Genomic DNA, 19,876 nt, shown 5'->3' on the forward strand with positions numbered 1-19,876 from the left:
ACCGTTATCATTTGGGCTGCGTTCAGTACAAAAAAACGGAGTGCAATGTTCAATTAAACGGAAACGGCGCTGTTCTGTATGGCCAGTTCAAAAACTGGAGTGGTTGGGTTGTGGGTTCAAAATGCACGGCTGCCCTTTAAATAGGCAAACGTCACTCATTGTTTCAAGCCACACTCCGATACACCCACCAAACTGAGCAAATATACCTCAAAGTCTGTTCAAGAAAGTTGACGAACATTTTGGGGAAACGTGTCGTTCAGTACAAACCGTCACGCAACGTAGCAAATGTTGAATCGAACTGAAACACCCCTGGGAACCTGCCCTGGCTGTCCATGAGTGTTTGGTTCTCTGGCATTGCTTAGGTTTTACTACCATCTGCTGGTTGAAACATATATGCACATGATTCAGATTTTCCTTTTGAGTTTGAACATGAATTTATGCAACCTTGGATTGTAGTGAACATCTTTCGATGAGTGGGACTTCCTCTCTTAATCTTTATATGGCTAGATGTACGTGTGCCTTCCCCATTAAACACAACCTATGTGGACATATGTTATAGTTCATTGTAAACGCTACATATAAACACTTTTCTTTCTAGCACTTAAACCATTCAGAATAGGCCTAAATCCGAAACACAATATTTGCTTTAACCAAAAACCCAAACTAATCACAGGATCATTTTAATCTGGAATAAAAATAAATAAAAATAAACATCGTTTTTCCACCATTCATTTGTTCCATAGGGGATGTTAGAAACACTTAAAAATAAGGGTTGTGTTTTGTGTAGGCTCACAAGGTGACTTTTATAAATATATTTATTCGGCTCTATTTCCTCTCAGATTTGAACATGCTAATTAGCATCAAAGTAGATGTCATGCAAGATTACAAATCCCTGCAAGCTCCTGCACGTCGTCTCTTGCTGACACCTTTGCTAACAGGTATTGTGTCAATTTAAAACTTGCACAAGACAGTTCAAAGAATTGTCCATTTAAAGAAATGCAGCTAAATTAGCCATTACTACACTTAGCTAACATTAGATAGTTAATCCAGAGATTCGTACCTTTTTGGCATTTGTAGTTCTTTATGATAGCCACATTAGCAGCTAATTAGCGTTTCATTTGTGGGGGGTAAATACAGGCACATATACCTTGTCCTAGAGAGATTTACACAGCCCTTATTTTAAGTGTTTCTAAATACCCCCAAGGGAAAAAGAAATGGTGGGGAAATTATTGGAGCCATTTCCCTGTTTGACCGCTAGGTTTTATGGGTATTATGACTCATACTGTGGCACTCTATATACTGTATCTTTTGCTCATGTTCATGGGAAGGTGTGCCCCTTTCTATCCAATGAGATAATCTGGGCAGAATTTCTTTAAGTGGCCCCTTTTGGATCAATAGCTCCCCCAGAAGCAAAAGTTCCTTACAGACTCTTTAATCGCGGTGTTCTTTTCACAAGGTAGTATATTGCTGCATATACTTTGGCAGTATTAGGGTTAGTTTGACACCTATGGCACTGGCAGACCTATTTTCTGCCATAATTTATTTAGCATATTTAAGTAGCCTGCAGGCTACTCAAAATATAGGCTGTAATTGAAAACAATACTGCATTTTAAATTGTGCCTCTTTGCAAGGACAGGCAAGAAATTGGTCATGTAGTCTAGGAATTACCCATATTTTCTGTCTCTATTTGAGGAGTAGCCTAATTTTGGTGAGAGTCCATGTTCTCCATGCCGCTGTCCTTTTTAAATTAATACATCCACTATTGAGGACGTTTTTTAAATTATTATTATTATTAACACTCTCTAAAGACTACAGTGACAGCTTCTCGACGTTGGGATTTAGGTTTTGTACCTGTATTCTTGCGCTGATGTACACATTTTTGTGCATGAGGCACCGTTTCCAGGCCTTATCCTTTGCTTTAATTATTTATTTACGTGTAAACTGCAGTCTTGCTATCAAAACATTGATGGTCGATAATTCCCATCTCTGTTGAGGGCCGAACTAAAACACCTTCATTTATTTTCATCTCAAATTGGAGTAGGCTGGCACACAGTCATTATGGCTCGTCCACGGCCGCGGGAGTACAAGGCAGGAGATTTGGTTTTTGCGAAGATGAAGGGATACCCACACTGGCCAGCGAGGGTGAGTAGGTGATGCAGCCGAGCTGAAAAGCAGGGAGGCGGGGTTGCCTGAGACAATACCGCCGATGCTTTGGGATATATGCGATGGGCTCTTGCCGCCACCTTCTTCACCTTGCGTGTTTGTGTTTCGCAGCAAAGTGCTCAGTTCACAGTGTGCCTGCCTTCATCACATACACAGCTATTGCTGCTCGCTATTTTGATACGCTGCAAACCACAATAACCAGTCATTCTTATGTTTACCATCCTTTACATTTTCCCTGTTTCCCAGTCAGGAAATGAGGGCGCTATTGAATGGTGTGCTACTACGTCTATTTTTGAATCCGTCTCTTCCTTACGTACTGTTTTTACTATTTTCCACATTCCACAAATTCCCTTGAATGCAACGCGGTTGTAATTGTATAGGCCTATAGAGTAATTAGCTACTGTAGCAACTCGCCGATTTGGTGTAGCCTACTAGAGCTAGCCTTTACAGTCAGTCAGACTTGACCTGAGGTAACCGGGTGAGTGTGAGCCCTTTCCAACAACAATGTTACATTGTAAGCTTCTGATTACGCTGTTGGCCTCAAGTGTTCTAGCATTTGCAACATTGTTTCAAGATACTGACACTTTACACTCTTATTTCTGTTGTTTGGAATATGTAGCCAACATACAACATTGATGATATGATATTACTGTTTACTGAAATATTAAAGTGTGTTAACAATGCAGTTCAAATACACTCTTGCAGTTTGTATTATGAGTTCATTTTTGAGATCCCATGAACAGATACATCTGACTTGAGTGTTATAACAGTCTCTCTCTCACACTCATTTTCTACATCATCACCCCCCCCCCCCCCCCCCCCCCCCCCCCCAATAGATTGATGAACTTCCAGAGGGAGCTGTCAAGCCACCTGCTAATAAATATCCCATATTTTTCTTCGGCACGCATGAAACGTAAGCCAACACACTACTATTATGTGTGGTATTACACTGAGTGGTATTACACTGAGGTCTATGTTATTACACTGAGGTCTATGTTATTACACTGAGTCCTATGTTATTACACTGAGACCTATGTTATTACACTGAGGTCTATGATATTACACTGAGGCCTATGATATTACACTGAGACCTATGTTATTACACTGAGACCTATGTTATTACACTGAGGTCTATGTTATTACACTGAGGCCTATGATATTACACTGAGACCTATGTTATTACACTGAGGTCTATGTTATTACACTGAGGCTTATGATATTACACTGAGACCTATGTTATTACACTGAGGTCTATGTTATTACACTGAGGTCTATGTTATTACACTGAGGTCTATGTTATTACACTGAGACCTATGTTATTACACTGAGGTCTATGGTATTACACTGAGGTCTATGTTATTACACTGAGACCTATGTTATTACACTGAGGTCTATGGTATTACACTGAGGTCTATGTTATTACACTGAGGCCTATGTTATTACACTGAGGTCTATGTTATTACACTGAGGTCTATGTTATTACACTGAGGTCTATGTTATTACACTGAGACCTATGTTATTACACTGAGGTCTATGGTATTACACTGAGGTCTATGTTATTACACTGAGACCTATGTTATTACACTGAGGTCTATGGTATTACACTGAGGTCTATGTTATTACACTGAGACCTATGTTATTACACTGAGGTCTATGATATTACACTGAGGCCTATGATATTACACTGAGACCTATGTTATTACACTGAGACCTATGTTATTACACTGAGGTCTATGTTATTACACTGAGGCCTATGATATTACACTGAGACCTATGTTATTACACTGAGGTCTATGTTATTACACTGAGGCCTATGATATTACACTGAGACCTATGTTATTACACTGAGGTCTATGTTATTACACTGAGGTCTATGTTATTACACTGAGGTCTATGTTATTACACTGAGACCTATGTTATTACACTGAGGTCTATGGTATTACACTGAGGTCTATGTTATTACACTGAGACCTATGTTATTACACTGAGGTCTATGGTATTACACTGAGGTCTATGTTATTACACTGAGGCCTATGTTATTACACTGAGGTCTATGTTATTACACTGAGGTCTATGTTATTACACTGAGGTCTATGTTATTACACTGAGACCTATGTTATTACACTGAGGTCTATGGTATTACACTGAGGTCTATGTTATTACACTGAGACCTATGTTATTACACTGAGGTCTATGGTATTACACTGAGGTCTATGTTATTACACTGAGGCCTATGTTATTACACTGAGGTCTATGTTATTACACTGAGACCTATGTTATTACACTGAGACCCTAATATTACACTGAGGCCTATGTTATTACACTGAGGCCTATGTTATTACACTGAGACCTATGTTATTACACTGAGACCTATGTTATTACACTGAGGTCTATGTTATTACACTGAGACCTATGTTATTACACTGAGACCTATGTTATTACACTGAGGTCTATGTTATTACACTGAGGCCTATGTTATTACACTGAGACCCTAATATTACACTGAGGCCTATGTTATTACACTGAGGCCTATGTTATTACACTGAGGTCTATGTTATTACACTGAGACCCTAATATTACACTGAGGCCTATGTTATTACACTGAGACCCTAATATTACACTGAGGCCTATGATATTACACTGAGACCTATGTTATTACACTGAGACCTATGTTATTACACTGAGACCTATGATATTACACTGAGACCTATGTTATTACACTGAGACCTATGTTATTACACCGAGACCTATGTTATTACACCGAGACCTATGTTATTACACTGAGGCCTATGTTATTACACTGAGACCCTAATATTACACTGAGGCCTATGTTATTACACTGAGACCTATGTTATTACACTGAGACCTATGATATTACACTGAGGCCTATGTTATTACACTGAGACCTATGTTATTACACTGAGGTCTATGTTATTACACTGAGGCCTATGTTATTACACTGAGACCTATGTTATTACACTGAGACCTATGTTATTACACCGAGACCTATGTTATTACACCGAGACCTATGTTATTACACTGAGGTCTATGGTATTACACTGAGACCTATGTTATTACACTGAGGCCTATGTTATTACACTGAGGCCTATGTTATTACACTGAGACCTATGTTATTACACTGAGACCTATGATATTACACTGAGACCTATGATATTACACTGAGGCCTATGGTATTACACCGAGGTCTATGTTATTACACTGAGACCTATGTTATTACACTGAGGCCTATGTTATTACACTGAGGTCTATGGTATTACACCGAGGCCTATGTTATTGCACTGAGTCCTATGTTATTACACTGAGACCTATGATATTACACTGAGGCCTATGTTATTACACTGAGACCTTTGTAAGTCGCTGTGGATAAAAGCGTCTGCTAAATGACTTAAATGTAAATGTAATATTACACTGACACCGATGTTATTACACTGGGGTCTATGTTATTACACTGAGGTCTATGGTATTACTCTGAGGCCTATGTTATTACACTGAGACCTATGATATTACACTCTGGCCTATGTTATTACACTGAGGTCTATGATATTACACTGAGGTCTATGTTATTACACTGAGGTCTATGGTATTACACCGAGACCTATGTTATTACACTGAGACCTATGATATTACACTGAGACCTATGATATTACACTGAGGCCTATGTTATTACACTGAGACCTATGTTATTACACTGAGACCTATGTTATTACACTGAGGTCTATGTTATTACACTGAGGTCTATGTTATTACACTGAGACCTATGATATTACACTGAGACCTATGTTATTACACTGAGACCTATGTTATTACACTGAGGTCTATGTTATTACGCTGAGGTCTATGTTATTACACCGAGACCTATGTTATTACACTGAGACCTATGATATTACACTGAGACCTATGTTATTACACTGAGACCTATGTTATTACACTGAGTCCTATGTTATTACACTGAGACCTATGATATTACACTGAGACCTATGATATTACACTGAGACCTATGTTATTACAGTGAGACCTATGATATTACACTGAGACCTATGATATTACACTGAGACCTATGTTATTACACCGAGACCTATGTTATTACACTGAGGCCGCACTGCTTCTTGACACAATGCCAACTTAACCCGGAAGCCAGCCGCACCAATGTGTCGGAGAAAACACCATGCACCTGGCGACTGTGTCAGCGTGCACTGTGCTCGGTCTGCCACAGAAGTCGCTAGTGCGCGATGAGACAAGGACATCCCTGCCGGCCAAACCCTCCCCTAACCTGGACAACGCTGGGCCAATTGTGCACCACCCCATGGGTCTCCTGGTTGCGGCCAGCTATGGCAGAGCCTGGACTCAGACCCAGAATCCCTAGTGGCACAGCTAGCACTGCGATTCAGTGCCTTAGACCACTGCGCCACTCGTGAGCCCGTTATAACACTGTATTATAGTGATCAGCAGATAATATAAGCCTATTATAAACTGGAAGGTTTGAGCCCTGAATGCTGATTGACAGCCATAGTATATCAGACCGTATACCACGGGCATGACAACATATTTATTTTTACTGCTCTAATTACGTTGGTAACCAGTTTATAATAGCAATAAGGCACCTCAGGGGTTTGTGGTATATGGCCAATATGCCACGGCTAAGGGCTGTATCCAGGCACTCCGTGTTGCGTTGTACATAATATTAGGAAGCTGTTCTTAATGTTTTGTACACTCAGTGTAAGTTACATTTTTGTGATGACAGATGAATGTTAGTGATTTGGTTCTGGTGATGTTGGCAGTACTGCTCACCATCTCTGTCCCACCACAGTGCCTTCCTGGGCCCCAGGGATCTCCTACCATACAAGGAGTACAAGGACAAGTTTGGCAAGTCCAACAAGAGGAAAGGTTTCAACGAGGGTCTGTGGGAGATCGAGAACAACGCAGGGGTCAAATTCACCGGCTATCAGGTCCGTCGTGCTCCTCAGTCCATTTTTGTGGATTGGCCGGCACATACAGAAGTATAGAAGAAGTAATCAAGATATGTGGACAGGGCATTCTGAATACCAGTTATAACTTATAAGCCAAACTCATAACTAATAACTTCTATGCCATCAGCAACAAGGACACACACACACACACATACACACACACACACACACACACACACACACATATACACACACACACACACACACACACACACACACGAGAGTTGTATCTTAGTTGCTGATGTCTCATAACTGCTTGTCATAGTCCAGTGTCCACATATTATGGGCTGCTGCTTGACCTTGGTGCAGTCCTCTCCTGGAGAGTTCCTTATAGAAGAGACTTCTATTTTATTTGTTTTGCTCTCAATATTTTCTCAGTTGATCTCAATAGCACATCAGTGAATAGTGTCTGCTCACTGAACTGTTCTGTAGATTTTTCTCATGTCACTATGAAGCCAAAGGTATATTTGCCACTCTGTGTGGACAATAAAGTTGTACTCTATTCTATTCTACTCTATCCTATGTTCTCAGGCCATCCAGCAGCAGAGCTTTTCCAAGACGGCGGGAGAAGGAGGAGACGTGGCAGAAGGGAGCAGTGAAGGAGAGGAGAGAGATTCCATAGAGGAGGTGGAAGATGACAAAGGCAAACTGAAGGAAGACAGGGCCGGGTCCAAACGGAAAAAGACTGCCTCCTCTAAGGTACAGGTTATCGCAAACTAGTTATCAGACTCAACCTGTTATTACACTCTATCACACTGTAAACCTGTAGAACTCAACCATAGTCCTGGAGACCCACAGGGTGTGCAGATGTTTGTTCCAACCCAGCATTAACGCACCTGGTTCAAAGACTTGATAGATGATTAGTTTGGTCAGTTGTGTTACTGCTGGGTTATTAAAAAAAGCCTGCACAGCCTGTGGGAAACCAGGAACAGGGTTGAAGAACACTGGCTTAACATAAGTGTCACAATGGTCTTGGGCGTGTTTTTTTATTTTTTTGTATGAGATGGTTGCCAACAGGGTCATTTCAGGGGCATCTCTAAAGTGCGTCTAAAAACTTTCAAGAGGCTTCCTCTCCTTGCCTCCTCTCCTTCATCTGCACTGACCGGACAAGGTGAAAGCAATATGACGGATGCCTTCCAACCAGGTATCTGTCTTCCCCCAGGTATCTGTCAGCTAAATGAAGCAAACGATAAGATGAGAGGAAGCCACGTGAGACTATTGAGATTTATCTCTAGTCTCTCCGGAGCTATAGCTAACCTATAGGTTAAAGGTGAGAGGTCAGAGTGCAGGTGCGTATGTTCTTGAAAAAGAATGATTATGAAGTGAACTAGGAGGGTTGAGAAACGCTGATAGTTCAATTTGAATGGTATTTCCTTCATCAGGACAACACAAAGCCTATGGGCCCATACAGAGGCAGGGTTGTAGGTAATGTTACTGTGGTGTCCATTGAGGCCTGGGCTGAAAAAAGTCACCCACAGCCCCCTCCACCCCGTCCTTGCTTAGCAACCACTGTTGCCTAGCAACTGGGCTCTATTACGCACATCTATTCGATGGAATGTAGCATTCCAGAAGACCGACCTCAGCCTCTCAAATTGGAAGAGTCTAACTCATGCTTGCATTACACAGATTAACATTTTCTTGCTTTTGTCCTTCAAAGTGCTGGCTATACTTTTACTGTTTTGTTTCTCAGTGCAAATACAGCTGTTTTGTTTAAGCGCACATAGCATTTGACCTGTGTTCTTTATACATGTAGTGTGGTGTAGTGAAAGTTGAACAGATCAGCATCACACACAGAGTTGAACTGAGCGATGCAGAGCAGATGTTATGTTAATACATTATGATACTCTAACAGGGATGTTAATACATTATGATACTCTAACAGGGATGTTAATACATTAAGATACTCTAACAGGATGTTAATACATTATGATACTCTAACAGGGATGTTAATACATTATGATACTCTAACAGGGATGTTAATACATTATGATACTCTAACAGGGATGTTAATACATTATGATACTCTAACAGGGATGTTAATACATTATGATACTCTAACAGGATGTTAATACATTATGATACTCTAACAGGGATGTTAATACATTATGATACTCTAACAGGGATGTTAATACATAATGATACTCTAACAGGGATGTTAATACATTATGATACTCTAACAGGGATGTTAATACATTATGATACTCTAACAGGATGTTAATACATTATGATACTCTAAAAGGGATGATAATACATTATGATACTCTAACAGGGATGTTAATACATAACGATACTCTAACAGGGATCTTAATACATTATGATACTCTAACAGGGAGGTTAATACATTATGATACTCTAACAGGATGTTAATACATTATGATATTCTAACAGGATGTTAATACATTATGATACTCTAACAGGATGTTAATACATTATGATATTCTAACAGGATGTTAATACATTATGATACTCTAACAGGATGTTAATACATTATGATACTCTAACAGGGATGTTAATACATTATGATACTCTAACAGGATGTTAATACATTATGATACTCTAACAGCGATGTTAATACATTATGATACTCTAACAGGGATGTTAATACATTATGATACTCTAACAGGGATGTTAATACATTATGATACTCTAACAGGATGTTAATACATTATGATACTCTAACAGGATGTTAATACATTATGATACTCTAACAGGGATGTTAATATATAATGATACTCTAACAGGGATCTTAATACATTATGATATTCTAACAGGGATGTTAATACATTATGATACTCTAACAGGGATGTTAATACATTATGATACTTTAACAGGATGTTAATACATTATGATATTCTAACAGGGATGTTATGTTAATACATTATGATACTCTAACAGGATGTTAATACATTATGATATTCTAACAGGGATGTTAATACATTATGATACTCTAACAGGATGTTAAAACATTATGATACTCTAACAGGGATGTTAATACATTATGATACTCTAACAGGATGTTAAAACATTATGATACTCTAACAGGGATGTTAATACATTATGACACTCTAACAGGATGTTAATACATTATGATATCCTAACAGGGATGTTATGTTAATACATTATGATATTCTAACAGGGATGTTATGTTAATACATTATGATATTCTAACAGGGATGTTATGTTAACACATTATGATATTCTAACAGGGATGTTAATACATTATGATACTCTAACAGGGATGTTAATACATTATGATAGTCTAACAGGGATGTTAATACATTATGATACTCTAACATGGATGTTAATACATTATGATACTCTAACAGGATGTTAATACATTATGATACTCTAACAGGGATGTTAATACATTATGATACTCTAACAGGATATTAATACATTATGATACTCTAACAGGGATGTTAATACATTATGATACTCTAACAGGGATGTTAATACATTATGACACTCTAACAGGATGTTAATACATTATGATACTCTAACAGGGATGTTAATACATTATGATATTCTAACAGGGATGTTATGTTAATACATTATGATACTCTAACAGGATGTTAATACATTATGATATTCTAACAGGGATGTTAATACATTATGATACTCTAACAGGATGTTAATACATTATGAACCTCTAACAGGGATGTTAATACATTATGATACTCTAACAGGATGTTAATACATTATGATACTCTAACAGGGATGTTAATACATTATGATACTTTAACAGGGATGTTAATACATTATGATACTCTAACAGGGATGTTATGTTAATACATTATGATACTCTAACAGGATGTTAGTACATTATGATATTCTAACAGGGATGTTAATACATTATCATACTCTAACAGGGATGTTAATACATTATGATACTCTAACAGGATGTTAATACATTATGATACTCTAACAGGGATGTTAATACATTATGATACTCTAACAGGATATTAATACATTATGATACTCTAACAGGGATGTTAATACATTATGATACTCTAACAGGGATGTTAATACATTATGATACTCTAACAGGGATGTTAATACATTATGATATTCTAACAGGGATGTTATGTTTATACATTATGATACTCTAACAGGATGTTAATACATAATGATACTCTAACAGGGATGTTAATACATAATGATACTCTAACAGGGATCTTAATACATTATGATATTCTAACAGGGATGTTAATACATTATGATACTTTAACAGGATGTTAATACATTATGATATTCTAACAGGATGTTAATACATTATGATATTCTAACAGGGATGTTATGTTAATACATTATGATATTCTAACAGGGATGTTATGTTAATACATTATGATACTCTAACAGGGATGTTAATACATTATGACACTCTAACAGGATGTTAATACATTATGATACTCTAACAGGATGTTAATACATTATGATATTCTAACAGGGATGTTATGTTAATACATTATGATACTCTAACAGGATGTTAATACATTATGATATTCTAACAGGGATGTTAATATATTATGATACTCTAACAGGATGTTAATACATTATGATACTCTAACAGGGATGTTAATACATTATGATACTCTAACAGGGATGTTAATACATTATGATACTCTAACAGGGATGTTAATACATTATGATACTCTAACAGGGATGTTAATACATTATGACACTCTAACAGGATGTTAATACATTATGATATCCTAACAGGGATGTTATGTTAATACATTATGATATTCTAACAGGGATGTTATGTTAATACATTATGATATTCTAACAGGGATGTTATGTTAACACATTATGATATTCTAACAGGGATGTTAATACAATATGATATTCTAACAGGGATGTTATGTTAATACATTATGATATTCTAACAGGGATGTTAATACATTATGATACTCTAACAGGGATGTTAATACATTATGATACTCTAACAGGGATGTTATGTTAATACATTATGATACTCTAACAGGATGTTAGTACATTATGATATTCTAACAGGGATGTTAATACATTATCATACTCTAACAGGGATGTTAATACATTATGATACTCTAACAGGATGTTAATACATTATGATACTCAAACAGGGATGTTAATACATTATGATACTCTAACAGGATATTAAAACATTATGATACTCTAACAGGGATGTTAATACATTATGATACTCTAACAGGGATGTTAATACATTATGATACTCTAACAGGGATGTTAATACATTATGATACTCTAACAGGGATGCTAATACATTATGATACTCTAACAGGGATGTTAATACATTATGATACTCTAACAGGATGTTAATACATTATGATATTCTAACAGGGATGTTATGTTAATACATTATGATATTCTAACAGGGATGTTATGTTAATACATTATGATACTCTAACAGGGATGTTAATACATTATGACACTCTAACAGGATGTTAATACATTATGATACTCTAACAGGATGTTAATACATTATGATATTCTAACAGGGATGTTATGTTAATACATTATGATACTCTAACAGGATGTTAATACATTATGATATTCTAACAGGGATGTTAATACATTATGATACTCTAACAGGATGTTAAAACATTATGATACTCTAACAGGGATGTTAATACATTATGACACTCTAACAGGATGTTAATACATTATGATATCCTAACAGGGATGTTATGTTAATACATTATGATATTCTAACAGGGATGTTATGTTAATACATTATGATATTCTAACAGGGATGTTAATACAATATGATATTCTAACAGGGATGTTATGTTAATACATTATGATATTCTAACAGGGATGTTAATACATTATGATACTCTAACAGGGATGTTAATACATTATGATACTCTAACAGGGATGTTAATACATTATGATACTCTAACAGGGATGCTAATACATTATGATACTCTAACAGGGATGTTAATACATTATGATACTCTAACAGGATGTTAATACATTATGATACTCTAACATGGATGTTAATACATTATGATACTCTAACAGGATGTTAATACATTATGATACTCTAACAGGGATGTTAATACATTATGATACTCTAACAGGATATTAATACATTATGATACTCTAACAGGGATGTTAATACATTATGATACTCTAACAGGGATGTTAATACATTATGATACTCTAACAGGGATGTTAATACATTATGATACTCTAACAGGGATGTTAATACATTATGACACTCTAACAGGATGTTAATACATTATGATACTCTAACAGGGATGTTAATACATTATGATATTCTAACAGGGATGTTATGTTAATACATTATGATACTCTATCAGGATGTTAATACATTATGATATTCTAACAGGGATGTTAATACATTATGATACTCTAACAGGATGTTAATACATTATGATATTCTAACAGGGATGTTATGTTAATACATTATGATACTCTAACAGGATGTTAATACATTATGATATTCTAACAGGGATGTTAATACATTATGATACTCTAACAGGATGTTAAAACATTATGATACTCTAACAGGGATGTTAATACATTATGACACTCTAACAGGATGTTAATACATTATGATATCCTAACAGGGATGTTATGTTAATACATTATGATATTCTAACAGGGATGTTATGTTAATACATTATGATATTCTAACAGGGATGTTAATACAATATGATATTCTAAAAGGGATGTTATGTTAATACATTATGATATTCTAACAGGGATGTTAATACATTATGATACTCTAACAGGGATGTTAATACATTATGATACTCTAACAGGGATGTTAATACATTATGATACTCTAACAGGGATGCTAATACATTATGATACTCTAACAGGGATGTTAATACATTATGATACTCTAACAGGATGTTAATACATTATGATACTCTAACATGGATGTTAATACATTATGATACTCTAACAGGATGTTAATACATTATGATACTCTAACAGGGATGTTAATACATTATGATACTCTAACAGGATATTAATACATTATGATACTCTAACAGGGATGTTAATACATTATGATACTCTAACAGGGATGTTAATACATTATGATACTCTAACAGGGATGTTAATACATTATGATACTCTAACAGGGATGTTAATACATTATGACACTCTAACAGGATGTTAATACATTATGATACTCTAACAGGGATGTTAATACATTATGATATTCTAACAGGGATGTTATGTTAATACATTATGATACTCTATCAGGATGTTAATACATTATGATATTCTAACAGGGATGTTAATACATTATGATACTCTAACAGGATGTTAATACATTATGAACCTCTAACAGGGATGTTAATACATTATGATACTCTAACAGGATGTTAATACATTATGATACTCTAACAGGGATGTTAATACATTATGATACTCTAACAGGATGTTAATACATTATGATACTCTAACAGGGATGTTAATACATTATGATACTCTAACAGGATATTAATACATTATGATACTCTAACAGGGATGTTAATACATTATGATACTTTAACAGGGATGTTAATACATTATGATACTCTAACAGGGATGTTATGTTAATACATTATGATACTCTAACAGGATGTTAGTACATTATGATATTCTAACAGGGATGTTAATACATTATCATACTCTAACAGGGATGTTAATACATTATGATACTCTAACAGGATGTTAATACATTATGATACTCTAACAGGGATGTTAATACATTATGATACTCTAACAGGATATTAATACATTATGATACTCTAACAGGGATGTTAATACATTATGATACTCTAACAGGGATGTTAATACATTATGATACTCTAACAGGGATGTTAATACATTATGATATTCTAACAGGGATGTTATGTTAATACATTATGATACTCTAACAGGATGTTAATACATTATGATTTTCTAACAGGGATGTTAATACATTATGATACTCTAACAGGATGTTAATACATTATGATACTCTAACAGGGATGTTAATACATTATGATACTCTAACAGGGATGTTAATACTTTATGATACTCTAACAGGGATGTTAATACATTATGATACTCTAACAGGGATGTTAATACATTATGACACTCTAACAGGATGTTAATACATTATGATATCCTAACAGGGGTGTTATGTTAATACATTATGATATTCTAACAGGGATGTTATGTTAATACATTATGATATTCTAACAGGGATGTTATGTTAACACATTATGATATTCTAACAGGGATGTTAATACATTATGATATTCTAACAGCGATGTTATGTTAATACATTATGATATTCTAACAGGGATGTTAATACATTATGATACTCTAACAGGGATGTTAATACATTATGATACTCTAACAGGGATGTTAATACATTATGATACTCTAACAGGGATGTTAATACATTATGATACTCTAACAGGGATGATAATACATTATGATACTCTAACAGGGATGTTAATACATTATGATACTCTAACAGGATGTTAATACATTATGATACTCTAACATGGATGTTAATACATTATGATACTCTAACAGGATGTTAATACATTATGATACTCTAACAGGGATGTTAATACATTATGATACTCTAACAGGATATTAATACATTATGATACTCTAACAGGGATGTTAATACATTATGATACTCTAACAGGGATGTTAATACATTATGATACTCTAACAGGGATGTTAATACATTATAACACTCTAACAGGATGTTAATACATTATGACACTCTAACAGGATGTTAATACATTATGATACTCTAACAGGGATGTTAATACATTATGATATTCTAAGAGGGATGTTATGTTAATACATTATGATACTCTAACAGGATGTTAATACATTATGATATTCTAACAGGATGTTAATACATTATGAACCTCTAACAGGGATGTTAATACATTATGATACTCTAACAGGATGTTAATACATTATGATACTCTAACAGGGATGTTAATACATTATGATACTCTAACAGGATGTTAATACATTATGATACTCTAACAGGGATGTTAATACATTATGATACTCTAACAGGATATTAATACATTATTATACTCTAACAGGGATGTTAATACATTATGATACTTTAACATGGATGTTAATACATGATGATACTCTAACAGGGATGTTATGTTAATACATTATGATACTCTAACAGGATGTTAGTACATTATGATACTCTAACAGGATGTTAGTACATTATGATACTCTAACAGGATGTTAGTACATTATGATATTCTAACAGGGATGTTAATACATTATCATACTCTAACAGGGATGTTAATACATTATGATACTCTAACAGGATGTTAATACATTATGATACTCTAACAGGGATGTTAATACATTATGATACTCTAACAGGATATTAATACATTATGATACTCTAACAGGGATGTTAATACATTATGATACTCTAACAGGGATGTTAATACATTATGATACTCTAACAGGGAGGTTAATACATTATGATATTATAACAGGGATGTTATGTTAATACATTATGATACTCTAACAGGATGTTAATACATTATGATACTCTAACAGGGATGTTAATACATAATGATACTCTAACAGGGATCTTAATACATTATGATATTCTAACAGGGATGTTAATACATTATGATACTTTAACAGGATGTTAATACATTATGATATTCTAACAGGATGTTAATACATTATGATATTCTAACAGGGATGTTATGTTAATACATTATGATATTCTAACAGGGATGTTATGTTAATATATTATGATACTCTAACAGGGATGTTAATACATTATGACACTCTAACAGGATGTTAATACATTATGATACTCTAACAGGATGTTAATACATTATGATATTCTAACAGGGATGTTATGTTAATACATTATGATACTCTAACAGGATGTTAATACATTATGATATTCTAACAGGGATGTTAATACATTATGATACTCTAACAGGATGTTAATACATTATGATACTCTAACAGGGATGTTAATACATTATGATACTCTAACAGGGATGTTAATACATTATGATACTCTAAGAGGGATGTTAATACATTATGATACTCTAACAGGGATGTTAATACATTATGACACTCTAACAGGATGTTAATACATTATGATATCCTAACAGAGATGTTATGTTAATACATTATGATATTCTAACAGGGATGTTATGTTAACACATTATGATATTCTAACAGGGATGTTAATACATTATGATATTCTAACAGGGATGTTATGTTAATACATTATGATATTCTAACAGGGATGTTAATACATTATGATACTCTAACAGGGATGTTAATACATTATGATACTCTAACAGGGATGTTAATACATTATGATACTCTAACAGGGATGTTAATACATTATGATACTCTAACAGGGATGCTAATACATTATGATACTCTAACAGGGATGTTAATACATTATGATACTCTAACAGGATGTTAATACATTATGATACTCTAACATGGATGTTAATACATTATGATACTCTAACAGGATGTTAATACATTATGATACTCTAACAGGGATGTTAATACATTATGATACTCTAACAGGGATGTTATGTTAATACATTATGATACTCTAACAGGATGTTAGTACATTATGATATTCTAACAGGGATGTAATACATTATCATACTCTAACAGGGATGTTATACATTATGATACTCTAACAGGATGTTAATACATTATGATACTCTAACAGGGATGTTAATACATTATGATACTCTAACAGGATATTAAACATTATGATACTCTAACAGGGATGTTAATACATTATGATATTCTAACAGGGATGTTATGTTAATACATTATGATACTCTAACAGGGATGTTAATACATTATGATATTCTAACAGGGATGTTATGTTAATACATTATGATACTCTAACAGGATGTTAATACATTATGATTTTCTAACAGGGATGTTAATACATTATGATACTCTAAAAGGGATGTTAATACATTATGATACTCTAACAGGGATGTTAATACATTATGATACTCTAACAGGGATGTTAATACATTATGATACTCTAACAGGGATGTTAATACATTATGACACTCTAACAGGATGTTAATACATTATGATATCCTAACAGGGGTGTTATGTTAATACATTATGATATTCTAACAGGGATGTTATGTTAACACATTATGATATTCTAACAGGGATGTTAATACATTATGATATTCTAACAGGGATGTTATGTTAATACATTATGATATTCTAACAGGGATGTTAATACATTATGATACTCTAACAGGGATGTTAATACATTATGATACTCTAACAGGGATGTTAATACATTATGATACTCTAACAGGGATGTTAATACATTATGATACTCTAACAGGGATGATAATACATTATGATACTCTAACAGGGATGTTAATACATTATGATACTCTAACAGGATGTTAATACATTATGATACTCTAACATGGATGTTAATACATTATGATACTTTAACAGGATGTTAATACATTATGATGCTCTAACAGGGATGTTAATACATTATGATACTCTAACAGGATATTAATACATTATGATACTCTAACAGGGATGTTAATACATTATGATACTCTAACAGGGATGTTAATACATTATGACACTCTAACAGGATGTTAATACATTATGACACTCTAACAGGATGTTAATACATTATGATACTCTAACAGGATGTTAATACATTATGATGCTCTAACAGGGATGTTAATACATTATGATACTCTAACAGGATATTAATACATTATGATACTCTAACAGGGATGTTAATACATTATGATACTCTAACAGGGATGTTAATACATTATGACACTCTAACAGGATGTTAATACATTATGATATCCTAACAGAGATGTTATGTTAATACATTATGATATTCTAACAGGGATGTTATGTTAACACATTATGATATTCTAACAGGGATGTTAATACATTATGATATTCTAACAGGGATGTTATGTTAATACATTATGATATTCTAACAGGGATGTTAATACATTATGATACTCTAACAGGGATGTTAATACATTATGATACTCTAACAGGGATGTTAATACATTATGATACTCTAACAGGGATGTTAATACATTATGATACTCTAACAGGGATGCTAATACATTATGATACTCTAACAGGGATGTTAATACATTATGATACTCTAACAGGATGTTAATACATTATGATACTCTAACATGGATGTTAATACATTATGATACTCTAACAGGATGTTAATACATTATGATACTCTAACAGGGATGTTAATACATTATGATACTCTAACAGGGATGTTATGTTAATACATTATGATACTCTAACAGGATGTTAGTACATTATGATATTCTAACAGGGATGTTAATACATTATCATACTCTAACAGGGATGTTAATACATTATGATACTCTAACAGGATGTTAATACATTATGATACTCTAACAGGGATGTTAATACATTATGATACTCTAACAGGATATTAAAACATTATGATACTCTAACAGGATGTTAATACATTATGATACTCTAACAGGGATGTTAATACATTATGATACTCTAACAGGGATGTTAATACATTATGATATTCTAACAGGGATGTTATGTTAATACATTATGATACTCTAACAGGATGTTAATACATTATGATTTTCTAACAGGGATGTTAATACATTATGATACTCTAACAGGGATGTTAATAC

At 34.0% G+C, this 19,876-nt stretch overlaps 1 protein-coding gene across 4 annotated transcripts in view; it reads left to right on the forward strand.

Moving 5' to 3' along the window:
- The first annotated feature begins 1,322 nt into the window (after window positions 1-1,322).
- The window catches only part of LOC115166904 (hepatoma-derived growth factor-related protein 3-like), a 43,730-nt gene continuing 25,176 nt past the window's right edge, over window positions 1,323-19,876 (forward strand). The window contains exons 1-5 of one of the 4 annotated variants that reach the window (XM_029720821.1): window positions 1,323-1,456; window positions 2,042-2,142; window positions 3,000-3,076; window positions 6,992-7,130; window positions 7,683-7,850. In XM_029720821.1, the coding sequence (XP_029576681.1) occupies window positions 2,059-2,142; window positions 3,000-3,076; window positions 6,992-7,130; window positions 7,683-7,850 (468 nt within the window). In that variant the 5' untranslated portion in view covers window positions 1,323-1,456; window positions 2,042-2,058. Of the gene's footprint in view, window positions 1,457-1,516; window positions 2,143-2,999; window positions 3,077-6,991; window positions 7,131-7,682; window positions 7,851-19,876 lie in introns of those variants that run through there. The other 3 variants (XM_029720823.1, XM_029720820.1, XM_029720824.1) reach the window with 3 other exon arrangements.

The sequence above is a fragment of the Salmo trutta genome, chromosome 29 (genome assembly GCF_901001165.1).
Source record: "Salmo trutta chromosome 29, fSalTru1.1, whole genome shotgun sequence".
Classification (NCBI taxonomy): Eukaryota; Metazoa; Chordata; class Actinopteri; order Salmoniformes; family Salmonidae; genus Salmo; species Salmo trutta.